This window comes from Sminthopsis crassicaudata, chromosome 3 (assembly GCF_048593235.1).
Source record: "Sminthopsis crassicaudata isolate SCR6 chromosome 3, ASM4859323v1, whole genome shotgun sequence".
Lineage (NCBI taxonomy): Eukaryota > Metazoa > Chordata > Mammalia > Dasyuromorphia > Dasyuridae > Sminthopsis > Sminthopsis crassicaudata.
The window spans coordinates 642,072,932-642,096,047 of NC_133619.1; the positions used below are offsets into that span (position 1 = coordinate 642,072,932).

General features: G+C 34.8%; 1 protein-coding gene across 1 annotated transcript in view; it reads left to right on the plus strand.

Moving 5' to 3' along the window:
- Positions 1 to 4,453: 4,453 nt before the first annotated feature.
- Positions 4,454 to 23,116, plus strand: part of LOC141562613 (vomeronasal type-2 receptor 26-like) — a 59,234-nt gene continuing 40,571 nt past the window's right edge. The window contains exons 1-2 of the mRNA XM_074302617.1: positions 4,454 to 4,579; positions 5,728 to 5,804. Of these exons, the coding sequence (XP_074158718.1) occupies positions 4,454 to 4,579; positions 5,728 to 5,804 (203 nt within the window). The remainder of the gene's footprint in view (positions 4,580 to 5,727; positions 5,805 to 23,116) is intronic.

Consider the following 23,116-nt stretch of genomic DNA (forward strand, 5'->3'; position numbering starts at 1 on the left):
TAGATCCTATGAAAGGTGATGGGGTTAGAAACTAGTGAGTGAGTGAGCAAGATTAAGATGATTTCAACCTCCTCTTCTCTATGTTCTCAAACCAGGAAGCTCTGAAGCCTGAAGATATTCTCTAAATTATGCTCTTTGATGTGATTCCTGGACCTACGTGTACTTCCTGGAATGCATAGAAATATTCCCAGCCATTATTGTCTGACAAAGATCCACAACTAGTGATCACATGGTGGTTGCTAACAAATTCTTCTCAGTGGAGATGACTATACCAATAAAATTATTGGTCTAGTCTCTAATCCTGACATTCCCTAAATATTTAAAGTAATCTAGCGTATAAGAAAAAAAATTTATCAGAATGGTCTGGATGGAGATGAAGTTCCCTATCCAGATTGTTGAATTTGGATGAGTTTCAGGATCAATAGCCAGAGAAACTGAAATCTTCTAGCCCTGGCCCACTGCATTAAAAATCCATCAATCAGGGCTAATTTTATTGTCTTTATTGGCTAGGGCAATCTCTTCCAAAAGTATGCTAAGATTTTGTCTTGGTTTGGGGGGAAAAAACTCCTGAGTATTAATTTACTAATTATTAGCTAGCCTAATTAATTATTACTTATTATTTACTCAGAAATTCTCAGGTGTTTTTCCTGAATTATAATAGCTCAGTTTCCCTGAATTGTAATACCTGTTTCCCGGTACTATACTATTATGGTGACCCCCCCCCCCAATTAAACTCTGGTCACTCTCATATCCCAGTGAGTCATAAAATTCCAGGAGGCTTATCTCAAATGCCTGCTGGGATTTGTCCCTCAGACGCCTGTATTCTGCCCTAGACCTCCTTATCTTGACTCCCAATCTGCCAGGACTAAGTTATGATCCTTTTCTGAAAGTATGACTTACACAGTGTTCTGCCTCCTTCTCCCCCACTTGCCTTTGTTTCCCTGATAGCTTGAGCCCTACAAAAGTCTCTGGAATCAATTGCTCCCTACTGGATGCTTTGAGACAAGAGTCCCATTCAGCTGTCTAGTATCAGCTAACCCAAATTCTCCACTATTGAAATATTAAAAACCCAATTAATGCCTTGACTCAGTTTCTCTGGCATTACAAACTCTGGTCAATGAAAATTTGGTTTAGAAAACTACCAGGAAAAATGATTGCTGCTTCCAAATACTGAAAATACTATCCCAAAGAGGGAACTAGTTTTGTCATATTTAAAATCATATATAAATATCAATTATTGTGATTTTTAAAAGACCAAAAATAAGGATCTGTAAATGAAAATCAAAAATGACTTCTGTTCATTTGACTTTTATAATATTCTGATTTAGCAACAAAATGAAAGGGCTTTTGGTAGGGAGTAAATTTTTGACAGCTGTAAAGGTTCCTTGATAAAAGTAGCTTACTTATTGAACAAACACTTGTTATTCAAAGCTGAATGGATTCCCACTGTGTTTGACCAACCCCTCAATGGCCATAATGTTTCCACCAAACTTGTTAATCTGTTAAGTATCACCCCAAAAAGGCATGAGCTTCTTTTTTGCTTCTTTTCTTAAAGGAATAATCCATGAATTTTATCTTAAAGTCAATAAGTCTCTTCAATTCTACTTCTTGTTAGAATTCTCTTGCTTTACCTCTTAGCAACAATGGCTGATATTACAAACTTTTGTTTTCTCCTCTCACTAGGAAACTATAACAAAAAGTAACTTCTCCATCTGATTCTTTTCAGAAAAAGCCCTAATAGAAAGACAAATATAGAATATTTTTTTCTTCTCAGAAGCCAGTGAATGTAAGAACTCTTCTCTTTCCATAGCCAACCATTGCTCTTAGAAACACCTGACAATATGCAGAAAATTGTGATTTTTTTTTACCACACTTTCGTTAAAAATCTCTCATATTTCTGGATTCGTTAATCAGAGTTCTTTTGTGAACAAGTCAATCTTAGCTTACAGTTAGTAACCAAATTTATGATAACAAAAACTAGCAATTTATAACACTTTCAGTGTTACCAATGGCCTTATAAGTTTTATTTCATTTCATCCTGATAATTCTAATGGGTAGTTTCAATTATTATTCCCATTTTTATAGCTGTGGAAACTAAGGCAAATAAATTCACTGACTTGTCCAGGGTTATGTAGGCAGGGAATATCTAAGGCCAGATTTGAATTCAGGATTTCCTGATTAATATCCAGCACTTTAGCTACTACACAATATAGCTGCTCAGACTAAACTGATTGCACAATCATACCAAAGTTCTGATGTTCCCAATTTTCAACCTAAAAGGTCTCTAATTCTGCATTGTCCAGTCACTATATAGCTTGTCATGTTTAAATAAATACTTGTTCTTTCAGCAGTCTGAGTCAGACTTCAGTAACTTTAGTCTTTTCAGCAAACTGAGCAAATGGATTTATGCACCAGAAAAGTTAACTGACAAGACTGATTCAATTCAAAAGCAGATATATACTCCAGAGACATTTCCTTAAAGTCTCACTCCCTTAATCTAGCAACAATTTGGTATTTACAGTATAATTAGTGTTTTCTTTTTTCCATGTAGAAGGCCACAAATAGTGTGGGAACTCTAGGTGAGATGTAAGACCCTGCAGCCCAGGGAGAACCTATTGATAGAGTCTGGTTCAACTCCTCATCTCCCCTAAGGGCTCTCCACCTTCCTGAGAAGTCAGAGGGCAGTGACAACATGTGTTGTAATTAAATCAGAGTGATACCAGGTGGATAAGAGACATTTACACACAATAGCAAGTTGTTTATGTGGTCCTGCATGGGCAGTATATAGTTAGTACATGCAAAGTGTGCTACGGTTGTATAGAAGTATTAGGGTATATAAGGCTAGAGAATTTGCAATAAACAGACTTTGTGTTTGACCATCCATGTGAGTCCCACCTCTTCATTCCTTTTCTAAGACCAAGGACTCAGATTGATATCAATATCCTTCAGAGAGCTAGTCTAGACACAATGTTTGTACTTTTAACTCTTTTCAGTCTGGTGTTTGACATTATTCAAATGAAACTTTTTTTTTAGAAGTTACCCATGATCACCTGATGGTCAAATTTAATCACATTTTCTCAGTTTTTGTCTTTGACTTCTTTGCAGGTTTCAACACTGTCAATCAACTGACGTTTGTCAAGTGTTTACATTGGGCCAGGCACTGTGCATCACCCCTTCTCCTTAATACTCTCTGGTGGCCATTAAACTGTGAAAGCCTAGATTTCCTTCGACCAGTTTGCTTATTCCCATTCTCCATTGCTAGTTATTCATTTAGGTCATTCCCAACAGCCTTGGATCTCTGACCTGGGCCTTCTTCCATTTTACTTTCATATTATATACTTAGTCTAATTTGATTAAACTCAACATAAGCCAAACAGAACTCATTTTCATCTCCCTCTCTACTCCCAAGTTTCGTCCCTCTGAATGTTCCTATTATTGTCAGTGTCATCACTATCCTCCCAGTCACCTAAGCTCATCAACTGGAGAGTGTCTTATGGGGGAATGTACATTTTCGTTACTGTTCCCACCACAAGTGGTGCTGGGTCTTTCTTCCAAATATGTTGTCAAAGCTTGTGGAAATTAACATAAAATGGAGTGCTGAAAGACCTTTAAATCTAGTATCATGAATTAGCAATGACATAATCCTTCACCTCTTACTTCGAAGAGAATAAGTGAATGCTGTTAACATGCTCTCAAAGTTCATTTTTTTTTTTACAAGACCAAATGATTTAATGAACAAAAATACTTTTAGACTGCAGCTTGCCTGAGAAATTGGGCATAAGCATATTAGACTTGAAGGATAAAAGTTTTCTAAAACAATGCATAAGAGCATCCTACAGATATCTAAGAATCACAGAATTATATACAGAAAATTAGAAGGTCTTTAGACCCTAATAGACCAATGTCTTCAACTTGTAATGAGGAAACTGAGACCTAGTAGGGAAAATTTGAGATTAGAGTCAGAACATGCAGCCTCAAAGTTTTTAAATAGTTCTTCCTGATTTTTCTTTTTTTTTTTAATTTAATTTTTATTTTATTTTATAATTATAACATTTTTTGACAGTACATATGCATGGGTAATTTTTTACAACATTACCCCTTGCACTTACTTCTATTCAGATTTTTTCCCTTCCTCCCCCAACCCCCTCCCCCAGATGGCAAGCAGTCTTATACATGTTAAATATATTACAATATATTCTAGATACAATATATGTGTGTAGAACCGAATTTCTTGTTGCACAGGAAGAATTGGATTCAGAAGGCAAAAATAACAGTTTACACTCATTTCCCATCAAAGTTCATTTTTAACATGCTAATACATAATGTAGATATGGTAGGTATTAAGTTATAAGTAAAAATCAGAATAATTCTTGATTTAGGAACTAGAGTTTTTCTTTAAAGTTTTCCTGGTGTTCCTGTGGGCAGAAGGATCACATAGCATTTGGGGATGAAGATGCAGCCTAACAAGCCAGTGCTGGAGCTTAAGATGGAGATCTCCATGACCACCATCATCTTCTCCTTGATGCTCTGGTATATGGAGAAGGAGATCCAGACACTGCAGATCACCAGCATGCTGAAAGTGAGGAACTTAGCTTCCTTGAAAGTGACAGGGAGATTTCTGGCTAGAAAAGCCACAGTGAAGCTTACCATGGCCAAGACTCCCATTACCTCAGGACAAAGTAGAAGGCAATGAGGGAACCAGATAACTATATAAATGCTAACTTTTTTACAAATAACATTAACAAAGTGCTTTTAAAATATAAGATGTTATTCTTAGTAATAATGACAATAATAAAAAGAATAAATGTGAAAGCAGTATATCATAAAATCAAAAAAAGCAGGCTTATGGATAACTACATTTCCTGGATTTGGGCCATCCTCATCTCTTTAATTGTTCATTTCCTTAGCTTGGTGCTCTCTGTTCTTTGAAGTTTCTTCTCAACCAAATATGATTCTATTGCACTTAACATGGTTCCTTTACTAATCAGGGACTATTGCAATAACTTTCTTCATATTTTCTTTGAGGCATTGTTCTAGGTCAGAGGGGTTCATCATTATGCAGTTTTTCCCCCTTTTTCCCCCTCACACTGGCAGTAATTCCCCAAATTTCTGCCTATTTATTCATTTTGTCAGCTTAAACAATGTTCAAAGGATGTATGCATCTTCACACAAATCAGATTTTTATGTTCAAAGAGCTGAATTCGAGGCTCAAAAGAATACACTGTCAAGTAGAAAGACAAGGAATTCTCTGGGGGACAGATGAGATCAGGATAGGTAGATTGGTGCCTTCTTGGCATGCATCATGTAGCACATGAATAAACATCCAGGAAAGAAACTGGAGATGAATTGAAAAATGTGATACATTACAGTCCTGTGCCCTGGCTAGGATCCCAGCAGTCTTTAATATCTGTCTGACTTGAATGGTCACTTCATTTACTCTTCTGTAAAACATATATAAATGTATTTTTATTTTGCCCTCGTCTGGATAGGATAGAATTGATTAAAAAAAGAACTTAACCCATACAAAATGTAAGAGATCATTGTAAATAGGTATTTCTTCCAGCAATCTCACTGAACAATTGAGCTACAGAAAAAGTGGCCAAGAAAATGCTAATTTAATGGACCTTGAATCCATAAACTCTCAATAATATTGATCACTGTGGACTTTCAATTCATTTGGCTTTTCTTCCACACTTTCTCTGAAGCTCTGGACATTATGTTCTGTAGATGGCGGTAGATAATCGGGGAACTCTGGGCAAGGCAGAAAACTCTTCAGCCCAGAGGGAACTTGCTGACCATGTCTGGTTTGGTTCCCCATCTCCTTTAAGGGGTCTCAGGCTTCCTGAGAACTCAAGAAGGGCAGACCACCTGTGTTCTTCTAGAAGCAAGGGATACTTAACAGGGAAGAGAGATATTTACATATCAATAGCACTTGTTCAGTGTGATGTGATGATGTAATGGTTCTCTAATTGGCACAGGCTTAGTGTGTTGTGATGATGTAATCATATTAAGGTATTTAAGAGCTAAAAGGACTTGAAATAAAGGAACTCCATTTTTCACCATCCTCCTGAGTCTCCTTCCTCCATTACTCCCCCACTAAGACCAAGGAGTTGGGCTGTCCTGGGAGCCTCCAGAGAGCATATTTTGGCACCCCAATTTGGGGGCTCTAGAAAGCACACTACATTTTGGCACCTAAACATAAGGCCCTAGACATGAGGACCTACACTCAGCAGCTCGATTGACGCGATTGCTGAGTTCAGTGGAAAAGTCCTGCTGACCCAGAAATCGGGTAACTATAAAAATAGGCAAGTGGGAAGATTCAGTAAGGGCTAAATTAAATTTTTGAGCTGAAATTTTCCAATGTCTGATTGTAACCAGGAAGACTTATTCAGCTTTGTTTTGCTACTCTAGATCCAGATTTGCTGAGGAGTAATAGAAGTATCCTCACAGACTTACCTGTCCTTCTGGATAGAGGGCTCAATCAAAACAGTATACAGACTTTCCTTCCTGGGCTTTCATCTGGAATCCAGGACCACAGCTTCTAATGCCACTGGAGTAAGGAGGTACACAAGAGAGGATCCAAAGGCTTTTGAGGCAGCATTGATTCATGAATTAGCAATGCTTAGTTTGTGTTAGCAACATACACAAACTGGCTGTTCTACAAAAACTCCCAATTCTGTTTTTTTATTTTAATTTCTATTTTATTTGAGGATTTGCCTAGATACAAATAGTTGATGTAGCAAGTCCACATTAACAACTAGCTATTTCCTCTTAGAAATATAAGCAATTTGACTTCTTTGTGGTAATGTTCAATGTTTGCCAAATCTAGTTCCTTTTTTTTTTTTTAGCAGTGAAGATTTAGCTTTTTATTAAAATTAAATATATATATATGCATCCTTGTCCTAGATGGCAATTAATCCAATATATGTTAAACATGGTAAAAATATATGTTAAATCCAATATATGCTTAAATATTTATACAATTATCTTGTTGCACAAGAAAACTCAAAAAGGAAAAATATGAGAAAAAATGTGAAAAAAATGACAAAAAGAGTGAAAATGCCATATTGTGATCCAAACTTAGTTCCCACAATCCTCTCTGTATGTACATGACTCTTCATCACAAGATCATGGGAACATGTATGAATCATCTCATTGTTGAAAAGAACCATGCCCATCAGAACTGATTATCCTATAATCTTCTTGTTGCTGTGTACATTGATCTGGTTCTGCCCATTTCACTTAGCATCAATTCACGTATGTTTCTCCAAGCCTGACATCATCCTGCTAATTGTTTCTTATAGAATAATAATATTCCCAAACATTTATATCCCATAACTTATTTAGCCATTCTCCAAATGTTGGGCATCCCCTCAGTTTCCAACTTCTTGCAACTACCAAAAGCGATGCCACAAATGTTCTGTTTTTATGTGAATATACCAGTTATTCTGACAAAGCTTGGATTACTTTTCTTGCAAAATGTCTCAGACAATTAAAAAAAAAAAAAAAATGTCTCAGACAATTAAAGGTCCTAGAAGTTGTATTCCTTCCCCTGTTGCAGAAGGGATCTTGCTTTTAGGGTCAGAAAAAATAGTTATAATTAAGCAATGTAAATAAATAGAAAAAATAACAGAATGGGAAAGATAAGAGAGCTGTTGGAAAAAAATATAAATATTAAAAGAAACTCATTTAATTCCATTTAATTAATTAAATCCTATTTAATAATGGGCATGACAAAAGGCACAAATGGTAAGGATTCAACAGAAGCAGAATATAATCGGAACAGCTGGGAAGAAAACAAAGAGGTCTTCACATCACCAATAACCATGAGTTAAACACCTTAAAGAATAAAATCAAGTGTGGCTTAAGTATTGCTAATAATAATTCTAGTGGAAATAATAGAATTCTGCCTATGCTTTTTAAAACTCTAAACAATGTTTTTAAAATGTTGGACTCAATATGTCAGTCAGTTTGAAAAGCCCGGCAGTGGCCAGTGAATTGGTAAGATTAGTTTATATACCCATTCTAAAGAAGGAAAATCCCAAGGAATTTTCAAATTCTTGAGCAATTGCATTATTTCACAAGCCAGCAAGCTGGTATTTATGATTTTTTAACCTAGGCTTCAACAATATGTGAAACGTATGTTACCCAAAGAACAGGCTGGTTTTCAAAGAAGCAGAAGAACTAGAGATCAAAAAGCCAACATTTACTGGATTTTTCAGAATGCAAGGGAGGTTTAGTGAAAAAAATCTGTCTGCTGCATTGACTACACATTGACCTTGTGACTCACCACAAATGTGGCAAGTGCCCAAAGAAATGGGAGAACAGATCATCTTACTTGCTTCTTGGCCCATGTGCAAATTCCTTGGGAGACAACAGTTAGAACTAATGATAAAACAACTGATTGGTTGAAAATTAAAAGAAATATGAGAAGGCTGTATATTGTCAACGTATTTATTTAATTTATATGCAGGATACATCATGAGAAACATCAGGCTTGATGAAAGAAAAACTGAAATTAAATTTTCCAGAAGTATAAGCAATCTCGATATGTGGATAGCATCTTTCTTAGGGGGAAAAGGAAGAAGAATTAAAAAGTCTCTTAGTTAAAATGAAACATTTGGCTTCAAGGTGAAAATTAAATAAAGAAAAATAAGACCTTGGGCACTGGTTTCATCACTTTGTTGTCAACAGAGGGAAAATGAATGGAAACTGTGGCTTTTTATTTTCTTTGCCTCAAAGATCACTGTAGATAGTGACTCAACCATAAAATAAAGACACTTGCTCTTTGGAAGAAAAGCCATGGCAAGTCTAGAAAGCATATTAAAATCAGAGACATCACTTTGTCAATGAAAATTTGTACAGGTACAGCTAGTTTTTCCTATTAGCAATATATGGCTATGAGAATAGGAATAGCAGGAAAGCTGAATTCTATGGAATCAACATTTTCAAATTGTGGTGTTAATAGATTTTTGAAAGTTCCTGCATTAGCAAAATGATTGAATCCATCAATATTTACAAAAAGTAATACAGAGTATTCAATTGAAGGATCAAATAATAATGTTGAGGCCTCAGTACTTCAGCCACATAATAAGAAGGGACTTACTGGAAAATACTTTGAAGTTGTGAAAGATTAAAGACAAAAGCAAAGAGTTATTGCAGAGGATGAGTTATGTGATGAAATTATAGGGGAAAAAATCAGATTTGGAATAACTTCTTGAAGGCCTGGTTTACTACATTCCATGGGGTCACAAATAGTTGGATAAGATTGAGTGACAGAAGAATAACAACAGGAGGTGGTGCTGCATTTTCCCCCAGTATTGGGAGATATTAAATCTCCTGGGAAGGAGAAAATGTTAATCACCACTATTTATTACCAATGATGACTTTTCCCAAGACTCTTTAGGTATAAAGTATTTTTAAAAGGATAATAAAGATTTCATAAGTTATAAAAAAAATCTGAGGTTTGAGAGTTTAAGCTCTGTTAAATATACTCCAGTGAATGTCTTCACAACAGCAAATACTAAAATCCCTTTTTATACATGTGTGTATGCGCTCATTCATGTATCTTGGTATATGCAGAATGAAACAGTATCATCATTGATTATTCTTTCCACATATAAGTGATCACCATTATTAAGTAACACCGTGCAAATGATTCTGTCTGAATAGAGTGTGAAAAGTAGCTATCCATTTCTTTGAGTCATTTTAAAGCTATCATTTTTTTTTTAATTTTTTATTTTATTTTATAATTATAACATTTTTTGACAGTACATATGCATGGGTAATTTTTTACAACATTATCCCTTGCACTTACTTCTATTCAGATTTTTTCCCTTCCTCCCCCAACCCCCTCCCCCAGATAGCAAGCAGTCTTATATATGTTAAATATATTACAGTATAATTTAGATACAATATATGTGTGTAGAACCGAATTTTTTGTTGCACAGGAAGAATTGGATTCAGAAGGTAAAAATAACAGTTTACATTCATTTCCCAGTGTTCCTTTTCTGGATGTAGCTGGTTCTGTCCATCATTAATCAATTGGAATTGGATTAGTTCTTCTCTATGTTGAAGAAATCCACTTCCATCAGCATACATCCTCGTACAGTATCATTGTTGAAGTGTATAATGATCTTCTGGTTCTGCTCGTTTCACTCAGCATCAGTTGATGTAAGTCTCTCCAAGCCTCTCTGTATTTCTCCTGTTGGTCATTTCTTATAGAACAATAATATTCCATAACATTCATATACCATAGTTTACCCAACCATTCTCCAATTGATGGACATCCATTCATCTTCCAGCTTCTAGCCACTATGAAAAGGGCTGCCACAAACATTTTGGCACATACAGGACCCTTTCCCTTCTCTAGTAGTTCCTTGGGGTATAAGCCTAGTAGTAGTATGGCTGGGTCAAAGGGTATGCACATTTTGATAACTTTTTGGGCATAATTCCAGATTGCTCTCCAGAATGGTTGGATTCTTTCACAACTCCACCAACAATGCATCAGTGTCCCAGTTTTCCCACAGCCCCTCCAACATTCATCGTTATTTGTTCCTGTCATCTTAGCCAATCTGACAGGTGTGTAATGATACCTCAGAGTTGTCTTAATTTGCATTTCTCTGATCAATAGTGATTTGGAACACTCTTTCATATGAGTGGAAATAGTTTTAATTTCATCATCTGAAAATTGTCTGTTCATATCCTTTGACCATTTATCAATTGGAGAATGGCTTGATTTCTTATAAATTAAAGTCAATTCTCTGTATATTTTGGAGATGAGGCCTTTATCAGAACCTTTAACTGTAAAAATTTTTTCCCAATTTGTTACTTCCCTTCTAATCTTGTTTGTATTAGTTTTGTTTGTGCAGAAACTTTTTAATTTAGTGTAATCAAAATGTTCTATTTTGTGATCAATAATGGTCTCTAGTTCTCCCTTGGACACAAACTCCTTCCTCCTCCACAAGTCTGAGAGGTAAACCATCCCATGTTCCTCCAATTTATTTATGATTTCGTTCTTTATGCCTAAATCTTGGACCCATTTTGATCTAATCTTAGTATGTGGTGTTAAATGTGGGTCCATGCCTAGTTTCTGCCATACTAATTTCCAGTTTTCCCAGCAGTTTTTGTCAAATAATGAATTCTTATCCCAAAATTTGGGATCTTTGGGTTTGTCAAAGATTAGATTGCTATTTTTATTCACTATCTTGTCCTGTGAACCTAACCTATGCCACTGATCAACTAGTCTATTTCTTAGCCAATACCAAATGGTTTTGGTGACTGTTGCTTTATAATATAGCTTTAAATCAGGTACACTTAGACCACCTTCCTCTGACTTTTTTTTCATTAGTTCCCTTGCAATTCTCGACCTTTTATTCTTCCATATGAATTTTGTTGTTATTTTTTCTAGGTCATTAAAATAGTTTCTTGGGAGTCTGATTGGTATAGCACTAAATAAATAGATTAGTTTGGGGAGTATTGTCATCTTTATTATATTCGCTCGGCCTATCCAAGAACATTGAATGTCTTTCCAATTATTTAAATCTGACTTTATTTTTGTGGCAAGTGTTTTGTAATTTTGCTCATATAATTCCTGACTCTCCTTTGGTAGATATATTCCCAAATATTTGATACTATCGACTGTTATTTTGAATGGAATTTCTCTTTGTATCTCTTGCTGTTGGATTGTGTTGGTAATGTATAAAAATCCTGAGGATTTATGTGGATTTATTTTGTATCCTGCGACTTTGCTAAAATTCTGAATTATTTCTAATAGCTTTTTAGCAGAGTCTTTGGGGTTCTCTAAGTATACCATCATGTCATCTGCGAAAAGTGACAATTTGATTTCTTCATTTCCTACTCTAATTCCTTGGATCTCTTTCTCGGCTCTTATTGCCAAGGCTAGAGTTTCTAGTACTATATTGAATAGTAATGGTGATAGTGGGCAACCTTGTTTCACTCCTGATCTTACAGGGAAAGGTTCTAGTTTATCACCATTACATATGATGTTTACTGAAGGTTTTAAATATATGCTCCTTATTATTTTAAGGAATAGTCCATTTATTCCTATACTCTCAAGCGTTTTTAGTAGGAATGGATGTTGGATTTTATCAAATGCCTTTTCTGCATCTATTGAGATGATCATATGGTTTTTATTAATTTGATTATTAATGTGGTCAATTATACTAATAGTTTTCCTAATATTAAACCAGCCCTGCATTCCTGGTATAAATCCCACTTGGTCATAGTGTATTATCCTGGGGATGATTTTCTGAAGTCTATTTGCTAATATCTTATTTAAGATTTTAGCATCAATATTCATTAAGGAAATTGGTCTATAGTTTTCTTTCTCAGTTTTCGATCTACCTGGTTTAGGTATCAGTACCATGTCTGTGTCATAGAAGGAATTTGGTAGGACTCCTTCAATCCCTATTTTTTCAAATAGTTTACATAGCATTGGAGTTAGTTGTTCTTTAAATGTTTGGTAGAATTCACCTGTAAATCCATCTGGTCCTGGGGACTTTTTCTTAGGAAGTTGGTTAATAGCTTGGTCTATTTCTTTTTCTGAGATGGGACTATTTAGACTACTTACTTCTTCCTCTGTTAATCTGGGCAATCTATATTTTTGAAGGTATTCTTCCATTTCATTTAAGTTATCGAATTTATCGGCATAAAGTTGAGCCAAGTAGCTCGTAACTATTGTTCTAATTTCCTCTTCATTAGTGGTGAGTTCACCCTTTTCATTTTCAAGACTATCAATTTGCTTTTTCTCTTTCCTTTTTTTAATCAGGTTTACTAAGGGTTTGTCTATTTTGTTGGTTTTTTCATAAAACCAACTCTTAGTTTTATTAATTAATTCAATAGTTTTTTTACTTTCAATTTTATTAATCTCACCTTTTATTTTTTGAATTTCAAGTTTTGTGTTTGTCTGGGGGTTTTTAATTTGTTCCTTTTCTAGCAATTTTAGTTGTAAACCCAATTCGTTGGTCCTCTCTTTCTCTATTTTATGCAGGTAGGCCTGTAGAGATATAAAACTTCCCCTAATTACTGCTTTGGCTGTAGCCCACACATTTTGGTATGATGTCTCATTATTGTCATTTTCTTGGGTGAAGTTATTAATTATGTCTATGATTTGCTGTTTTACCCAATCATTCTTTAGTATAAGATTATTTAGTTTCCAATTATTTTTTGGTCTATTTTCCCCTGGCTTTTTATTAAATGTTATTTTGATTGCATTATGGTCTGAAAAGGATGCATTTACTATTTCTGCCTTACTGCATTTGATTTTGAGGTTTTTATGCCCTAGTATATGATCAATTTTTGTATAGGTTCCATGAACTGCTGAGAAGAAAGTATATTCCTTTCTGTCTCCATTTAGCTTTCGCCAAAGATCTATCATATCAAACTTTTCTAGTATTCTATTTACCTCTTTGACTTCTTTCTTATTTATTTTGTGGTTTGATTTATCTAATTCTGAGAGTGCAAGGTTGAGATCTCCCGCTATTATAGTTTTGCTATCTATTTTCTCTTGCAGCTCTCTTAATTTCTCTTTTAAGAATTTAGATGCTGCACCACTTGGTGCATACATGTTTAATATTGATACTGCTTCACTATTGATGCTTCCCTTTAGCAGGATATAATGCCCTTCCTTATCTCTTTTAATTAGATCAATTTTTGTTTTTGCTTGATCTGAGATGAGGATGGCTACTCCTGCTTTTTTGGTTTTGCCTGAAGCATAATAGATTCTGCTCCACCCTTTTACTTTTAGTTTGAATGTCTCATCCTGTTTCAGGTGTGTTTCCTGTAAACAACATATAGTAGGATTCTGACTTTTAATCCAGTCTGCTAACTGCTTCCTCTTTATGAGGCAGTTTGCCCCATTCACATTTATGGTTAGAAGGACTAATTCTATATTGCTTGCCATCCTATTAACCCCTGCTTATGCTTTTCCCCTTTCCTTCCCTTTTACCCTCAAATCCAGTATTAAACTGGTAAACACCACTTGCTTTTCACAGCCCTCCCTTTTTAGGATCCCTCCCCCACCTTAAAGATCCTCCCCTTATTTTACCCCTTTTCCTTGAAATTACTGTATTCCCTTCCCCTTAGCTTACTCCTTCCCTTTCACTTTTCAATGAAGTGGAAGAAGTTTCACCATAAATCGAATATGTCTATTGATACACGCTATGTTCATCTCCCTCCTTTCTTTCTCTCAGATATAATAGGTTACCTTTGCCTCTTCATGAGATGTAGTACCACCACTTTACACTTTTTTATGATATAATCTCCTTTCCACCTCTAGTTTCTAAGACAAATTGTACATATGTTCTTTACATATTTTTTTGACAGAAGTATAGTTCTCAAGATTTCTTTTTACCTTTTTTAGAAGTCTCTTGAGTTCTGTATTTGAAGATCAAACCTCTTATGTAGGTCTGGTTTTTTCATCAAAAATAGATGGAATTCATTTATTTCGTTAAATGTCCATCTTCTTCCCTGGAAAACGATGCTCATTCTTGCTGGGTAAGTTATTCTTGGCTGCATACCCAGTTCCTTAGCCTTTCGGAATATCATGTTCCAGGCCCTGCGTTCTTTTAATGTGGAGGCTGCTAGATCCTGTGTTATCCTTATTGTGGATCCTCCATATCTGAATTGTTTTTTTCTAGCAGCTTCCAATATCTTTTCCTTTGTCTGATGGTTCTTGAACTTGGCCACTATATTTCTTGGCGTTTTGATTTTAGGGTCCCTTTCAGTAGGTGATCGATGAATTTTCTCAATGTCTATTTTACCCTCTGTTTCCAAAACGTCTGGGCAGTTCTCTTTGATAATTTCCTCGAAAATGGTGTCCAAGCTCTTTTTTTCCTCCCATTTTTCAGGGAGTCCGATTATTCTCAAATTGTCTCTCCTGGATCTGTTTTCCAGGTCTGTTGTCTTTCTGGTAAGGTACTTGACAGTCTTTTCAATTGTTTCATTTCTCTGGTTTTGCTTGACTCCCTCTTGGTTTCTCCTTGAGTCATTCATTTCTACTTGTTCCAGTCTAATTTTCAATGATGTATTTTCTTCACTCACTTTTTTTATATCTCTTTGTAATTGTCCAATTGAGTTTTTATCTTCTATGGAATTTTTTTCCATTTTATCCATTTTATTTTTTAGAGAGCTGATTTCTTTTTCCAGCTCTCTAATCCTGTTTTCCTTGGAGTTGTTTACCTTTTCCAGCTCACTAATCCTGTTTTCCTTGGAGTTGTTTACCTTTTCCAGCTCACTAATCTTGTTTCTCAATGATTTGATTTCTTTATCCATTCTGTCTTTGAATGCATGGGATGACTTCTCCAGGCTCTCTTGCCAAGCTTCCCTTTCCTTTTCCCATTTCTCTTCCAGCTCTCTTGTGAGAGCCTTTTTGATTTCCTCTATGAGGTTCTTTTGTATTGAGGAGCAGCTTATATACCTCCCAGGGGATACATCTGGGGACATTCTGTTCCTAGTCTCCTCAGCATTTGAAGTCTGCTCCCTCTCCACACAGAAGCTGTCAATGGTTAGAGCCCTTTTGAATTTTTTGTTCATTTTGTCAGAGTAGGAATCAAAGAAAACAAACTGACAAGAGAAACAATTGGTCTGTTTTGCCAGGGATGGGGCTGGATGGTATTAATGGGCTTCCTCTACAGACTGGGGGTAGGGAAGCAGAGAGCCACTAACAGAACAGCAATGACTGTACTGAGTCTGCGCTCTGGGGCTCTGAGAACGCACCGAGTCAGTCCAGGTGGGGGTTGGGGGTGGCCGGGCTCTGAGAGACGCTGGCTTTCTGGGGTTTTAATCTTCACCTCCGGTGTTTACACCCTCTCTGCTGCTCCTGGCTTGCTGCCAAGACGGAGCATCCACACTGGGGCAAAAGCCCTTTCGCAGAAACGGCAGAGATCACACCCCTCCCCGTCCGGTCTGAGCTGTGTGAGCTGCCTGTCTTGCTCTGGCTGTCTGCCCTCAGTCTGCGCCCAGTCTGATTGACCCTCCCCCGAACAAACACAGACCTTTTCTGGCGACTTTCAAGGATGTCTTCTCTTGGTGATAATTTGTGGATTTCTTTCTGGGTCAAGCATTAAGTCAGAGGCTTGTCATGAAGTAAGTTCTGAGAGAAAACGAGGAGCTCAAGCAGCTGTCTGCCTCCACGCCGCCATCTTGGCCAGAAGTCCCCCTAAAGCTATCATTTGAGAGACTTGGTCATAAACAAAGGAATTTATATAAAAGTCAGTAATTTTTTTTTCAGAACTGAAATTTCTGAGGGTTTGAAGGTGGAGAGGAACAAGCTTGGTATTTCAACACTCCTCTCAGGAGCAAAATGAAAAGTGAGTTATGACAAATGAGGATCATCAACTCTACACAAAACATTTCACAGCAAAAACCCTAGAGTAAGGGAAGTTCTGAAGAAATTTTAGCTCCTTTTCTAATTCCCATTCCTATCCCCTGGCTATTTACAGAGATCATTAAAAAAACATGCTTTTTTGGTACCAAAATGTTTCTAGGAACCTGAATTTCGCCTCAATTATGACAAGGTCAAGGAAGCAAAGTAACATTATAAGAAAAAAAGAAGGCAAGGAAATGAGTGATAAGAAATTATGAAAAAATGGAGATGATTGTATAGTCTATCATGTTAGAATTGTTTGATGAAACCTGAAATTGTAAATTTGAGCAGTACAGATACAAATTGGGCATATAGTTTGGTTATAATTACTTATAAATTTATCACATTAAAGGAAAACAGACATTCTATTTAGTCCCAGAAAGAAGGCTCAATATGATGATGATGATGATGATGATGATGATGATGATGATGATGATGATTGTAGTGGTGGTAGGATTGTTCAAAAGTTGGAATGCTCTACCAGGAAGAGTTACTTAATTCCAAAATGGTTTCCTGCATGTTGGCATCCTTCAAGCAGCAGCTAGATGACCAATTACCAGTTATATTATACTGGAGACTTATTTTGGCAAGGCTCTATGTAAATGTCTAATAGTGTAAACTCTCCAACTCTTTAGTTCTGTGCTTCAACAATGTACATATTTATGGAGAAAGTGTAACAGCTAACACATTTTAAAGGAGTGGTGAGGTCAGTTTTCAAGTTACCTGAAGAAGGAAAAAATGTAAAACTTTGAAAATCTCAATTCTTGTTTATCAAAAAGACAATGTAGAAAATATCAGTCTTTGTTAATCCATATTGCTATTTTCTCCACCTATGTTGAATGATTTTTAAGAATAGTCTCTACCTGTTCAGGAAATCCTTGATGACTGAAGGATATACATAGGCTTTTACAAGCAACAATTTCACGTTAGATAACATTGTTACTATGATAGTTTACTGAAATATATTGAGAATAGATTTTATTCTGATCATTTGTTCCTTAGATTTTTTTTTAATTCTATAGAGCCAAACACTGCCATAAATGTTTCTCATGCCTATTTTAAAATTGTCATTGAATAGGAACACTGGGAAATGAGTATAAACTGTGAGCACTGTTTTGTTTTGTTTTGTTTTTCTTCCCAGATTATTTTTAGCTTCCGAATACAATTCTTCATTTGCAACAACAACAACAACAAAATTCAGTTCTGCACATATATATTGTACCTAGGATATACTATAAGATATTTAATATGTATGGGAATGCCTGCCATCTAGGGGAGAGGGTGGAGGGAAGGAGGGGAAAAATTTGGAACAGAAGGGAGTACAACAGATAATGTTGTAAAAAAAAAATTACCTATGAATATGTACTGTCAAAGAAAATGTTATAATTATAAAAATTAATAAAAAATTAAAAAAAAAACAATCAATCGTATGGAAAAAAATAAATAAATAAATTGTCATTGAATGTCATAAATCATCTTCTGTGATGACCTCTGATCATTAATCTAGTGTGGTATAAAACAGAAACATATATGCTCACCAATGTTCTTTGCCACTTTTATTTTTAAAAAAACAGTTAATTAAGTGTTCAGGTATGACAATATTAGAATTAAAAATGAGGATAATTTACCTGTATATAATGTGTCAAGCACTGGACTGAGCACTTTAGATTCATTTTCTTATTTGGTCCTCATAACAACACCGGGAGACAAGTGCTATTTTAACTTCCGTTTTATAAATAAGAAAACTAAACCAAAGTGAGATTTAGTTACTTGCCCAAGGTCATCAGCTAGTGTTTTAGATCTTATTCAAACTCAGGTCATCAGACCCTAGAAAGTATAAGAACCTCCGAATTATTCTGCTAGAAGTTCTCCTAATTTAACAACCACAATACCAATTCTGGAAACTAAATATTAACTAGACAAGGATATAATGTTCTGTACTCTAAATTGTAATTGTTCTCTGGGAGCAGGTTTCTTGGGGAGCTTCTGCAAGCAGCCTTAGTTTCAATTCAGTTCAATAATCCCAAATGTGGCCAAGAGTTAAAGTCCAAATCTTTTATTGTGTCCTTCAAATCTTGTCTCCTTCCTTGGGTCCGGTTAGCTTTTTTAGAGGTCTATCTCTCTCCTTGGTTCCCTGAGAGCTCTTGTCACTAGTCCTTCAGCCTCTAGTCCTCCCAAAGTCTCCAGTCAGCACAAAGGTGGAAGTTGGAATGAATCTCACTCTGCCTCCAAGAGGGTGGGATTGTGGGTTTCTGTGGATTTGTGAATCTCCCAGAAGTCAATCCTAATTGTGAATTTCCTGGACTTGTGAATCTCCCCACTGAATCCTGGCTTGAATCTCCTGAAGCTTCTTGAAGCTTGTCCTTTTATATGCCCTTTTAAACGTGTCAACTCTTAAAGGTGTGAAAAGTGTGAACTCTGAATTAGAGAACTGTTAAGTCCCATGCTAAATTAGACAACCGACTTAGCACCTTGTAAGAATCCTAACACAAGGACTTGATTAAGTTTGAATAATTAAGAAATAAAAATGTAAAAGATATTTATTTAATATAGTTTGACTTGCACTTCAAGGAAATGCAGTTGAGAAATGTTAACAGGGCAACCAAAATCTAATAGACTCATTGCCTTGTTTGACACAGTTGTTTCCCACCATTCACTGTCCTGAACAGACCACATTTGGAGTATACTATGATATTCCGGGTACTTTATGAAAAAAAAAAAAATGAGATTTGCAAGCTAAAATACGTGCAGAGAAGGACATTCATTATTATGAGAGGACTGAAAATAAATGGAGAAAAAAATGGAAATCATAATCTCATTAAAGATTGAAAACTATTTTTAAAAAGAAAAGAAATAAAATATTGACTTATGAAAATATATAAGGTTGTTTAAAAATATGGCTACTTGGGGCAGCTAGGTGGTACAGTGGATAGAGCACCAGCCTTGAATTCAGGAGGACCAGAGTTCAAATCTGATCTCAGACATTTAACACTTCCTAGATGTGTGACCCTGGGCAAGTCACTTAACCCCAGCCTCAGGGGGAAAAAAAAAATGTGGCTACTACATCTTAATGAAGAGTCAACTATCAGGTATTCTCAAAATGGGTCATTTTAATTTATAAGTACAAGATAAAACAAATGTTAACTGTTTGGGAAACATCAGGAAAGATATTCAAACCCTAAATTGAGATTAGTGAAATTTTGCTGTTTAAAATAAATATTCCTGGTACTGTAATTCACTATTCTTTAGATCTTTGATTATGGGAATAATTATATGGATTGTCATGAAGCCAACAGTAGAAAGTGTCATGTCCTGTAGTTTAGGAAATGCTAAATAACTGTACCTGGAAAAGGGTTTGGGGATGATCTTAGACCTGGTCTTAGTAGGATCCTCCTGTCTGTCTTTCCACATTGCATCATTTTCTTGCTGTAAAGGAAAATTTCCCCTCCTGCAGATACTCTAAAGTTTTGCCTTTAACACTTTGTGACTATATGCTTGGCTGTCAGATATTACTCATGCCTAGAACAAAACTAAGGGAACTTTTTCCTCTAAGAAAGAAAGTTTATTTCCCCCCTTGTTATGATATATTGATATGACATTGTTATAACTATGTTCCTCTTTTTTTATAGAAAATTTCTATAAACAAGAAGTTTTGTAAGTACAATACTAAATCTATTAAATACTATGGTAATACTGAAATATCTCAGAGTTACTATAATACAAGTATGAACATCTTATAATTTTAAACTATATAAATTATAATTTGATTAGATCTTCCTAAGTGGAAAATGATTAGAAAAGTAATAAGATGTAATATTAAAGCTCTCCAATGAAATAGTAAATTTTGAGAAAAGCTATAGAATTAAACTATTTTTTCTCAAATATATCTCTCTTTACTTATATATCTACTTCTAAAAAGAAAATATATATATAATTGAATTCTTTAAAATATCTATCATAGAAATTCATGCTTTGAGTATATTTTAATAATAACTTCTCAGAATTGGGTTAAGGATTTATTAGTTTAGGAGCAAGGACTTTACACAAACTGTTTTTGATAATGGCAAAGAAAGTAAGATTATTTCCCCATTTTTAAAGTAAATGTCTAATGGCTTTAGAAGAACAGGCTGCAAATGAGTTTCCTAAGGGGAGGAAAAAAAAAATCACAAGGATCAGATAGATTTGCAAGTAAATTACATCAAACATTTAAAGATCAACTGATTACAATATTGAATAAATTATTTGGAATAAATAGGCAAAGAAGGGTTTCTATCAAACGTCTTTTATGAAACAAATATGACAGTGATTCATAATCAGGAAAATTAAAAATAGAAAAAGAAAATTGTAAATCAATTTCATTAATGAATACAGATAATAAAAATTGTACATTCTGACCAAGTGATTTATACCAGGGATACAGTGATAATTTAACATAAAGAAAACAAGGTACATAAGTGATCTTATGAGATGCAGAAAATACATGCAGAAAAGGCTTTTGATAAAGAACATCACTTATTTCTATTTTTAAAAAATTGAAAATGGCAGCACAAATAGGTTTTTTTTTATTAAACTGATAAAAATCATGTTTATCCAGAACCATAAGGAAGCATCATTTTTAATGGGGATAAACTAGAAACTAGTATGAGCCAATGTGAAACAAGGATGCCCACTGTTGCCAATATTATTCATATTGCATTAGAAATTCAATCAATGGCAAGCCAAAGATTACCAAAACTATCTAGTGATTGCTAAGAAATAGAAAATAACTCATAAGTTAAAACAAAAGATTCAATAGATACAGGATTTAGGTAATGATAGAAACAACAAATAATATATAAACTACAATTCTTTGAAGTTTCAAAATTGAAGAGCCAAAATCAAGTGAATGTATGAGATTATGCTGAGTACTTTTAGATTTAGAAGCAAAGAAGCAAAGCCACTTTTTGAGATGTTCTGAGAATAAAGCCTATTATCCAAGAAAAGATATGGAGGAACCAGATAATTACATGCAACACCTAAGATTTAAAATCACGAATATTTATAATAGGTTACTAGGAGACTTGATATTAGTAAACATTGTAGATAACTATTTTACTTCTTTGTTTTTATGTTTGTTTGTTTCAAGATGCTTTTGTTTAAGCTTTCATGCTGACAATGCTGACATGTAAATCTTTTTTCAGAATCAGTTCATTGTGAGCTCTCTAAGTAGTTTGATTTGAACCCAATTTAATGCAATTATGAAATTAGGGGAGTTGTTGCAAAAAACATAGTTAGAATCAAAGGTTATATGGCTGGAGAACTGGATCATCTATGTGAACAATTGGCCTCTCAAGCAACTCATATCTTATCTGAAAACTGACAATAAGTCATTGTTTTAAAGAGTCCTAACAGGTCATTCTAACTATTCCCACAGCTATCAAATTTGTGGATATATAATTATTTGCACTATCACCACGGTTCTGATTCAAGCATATGCTGTTGTTTATTCTGCCTACATTCTTGACCTGCACCTTTTTCTGCTTACAAGCAGGCATTGGCTAGCTTTGATACCTGGAATATACATCCCCACTGGATCAGATACTTCACTCCTATTTCCACTCCACTAACTCCTGCTTTTATAAAAATGGACTTTGGTTCTGTACTTCACTAAATGATAACAAGACTCAGCAAATCTTAAAACTTGAGATTATCAACTTGGGAATTGCAACCAACACAGTTGCTCTCTTCTTGGAAGAGATAAAAATCCTTTAATTACACAGAAAAAGGAAAGGACAAATAACCCATCTTTTTGGCATAGTAATTTTGTAAGGCTAACAAAATAGAGATTTGTGAAGTATCTTAGGACATATTAGAATGGGAGATAGCAATCTTTCTTTTAATTTAAACTATCTTTTTATTAGCTCATCTGGATTTTTGAGTTCCACTTAATCCAGATGGATGCAGACCTCTCTAAAATTAACTTAAGTCCAGTGGTTGAAGACCCAGTTATAAAATTAATAGAAGATTAAATCAACAATATATCAAAATAGAAAAATCACTGGTAATCTTAATTTTGATCTTTTCAAAATAGATAAATATCATAAATATTTCAAAATGTAGGGAACATGATACTTGCTTATCAATGGCATGTGGTTAAAATTATATCAGACTAGAGAGTGAGTCTAAAACAAATTATGATGTAACAGCAAACTAAACTTATTGTTGCTAAATAAATATTTAATATTTTTATATAAAAAGCATATTTAACATTTTTATGTAGAAAGCCCTTGTAAAGATTTCACAAGTCTTTTTATAACAGTTCTACATATAAGAGAACAAATTCAAGAAAGTTCAAGATGTTACAAATGTTATAATGCTCCTAAATTACAGAGGCAGGATTTCTAAACATTCTTATATCTAAAATCAGGATCTTTTTTTTTTTTGCACTATTTTTCTTCACAAACTATTTGGAGACCTTTACAAGTTACAGAACTCAAGGTGGGGAGAAAGAAATGCAAGATATTTTCCACAAAACATGAGAACTAGTATGGTCTAATGCATAGGTATCAAATACTTCTAAGTGTGATTTGAATAGTATTAAAATGTAATTTTAAGTAGTTAACAAAATTAATGGACATACAATAAATCACCAATAATGTTAACATTAAGGAAGAACCATTATGTATAGCTCGGTGTTCTCTATTTCTATTGTTGTTTGACTTTACTGGTCTAATGGAAAGAAAGTAGATT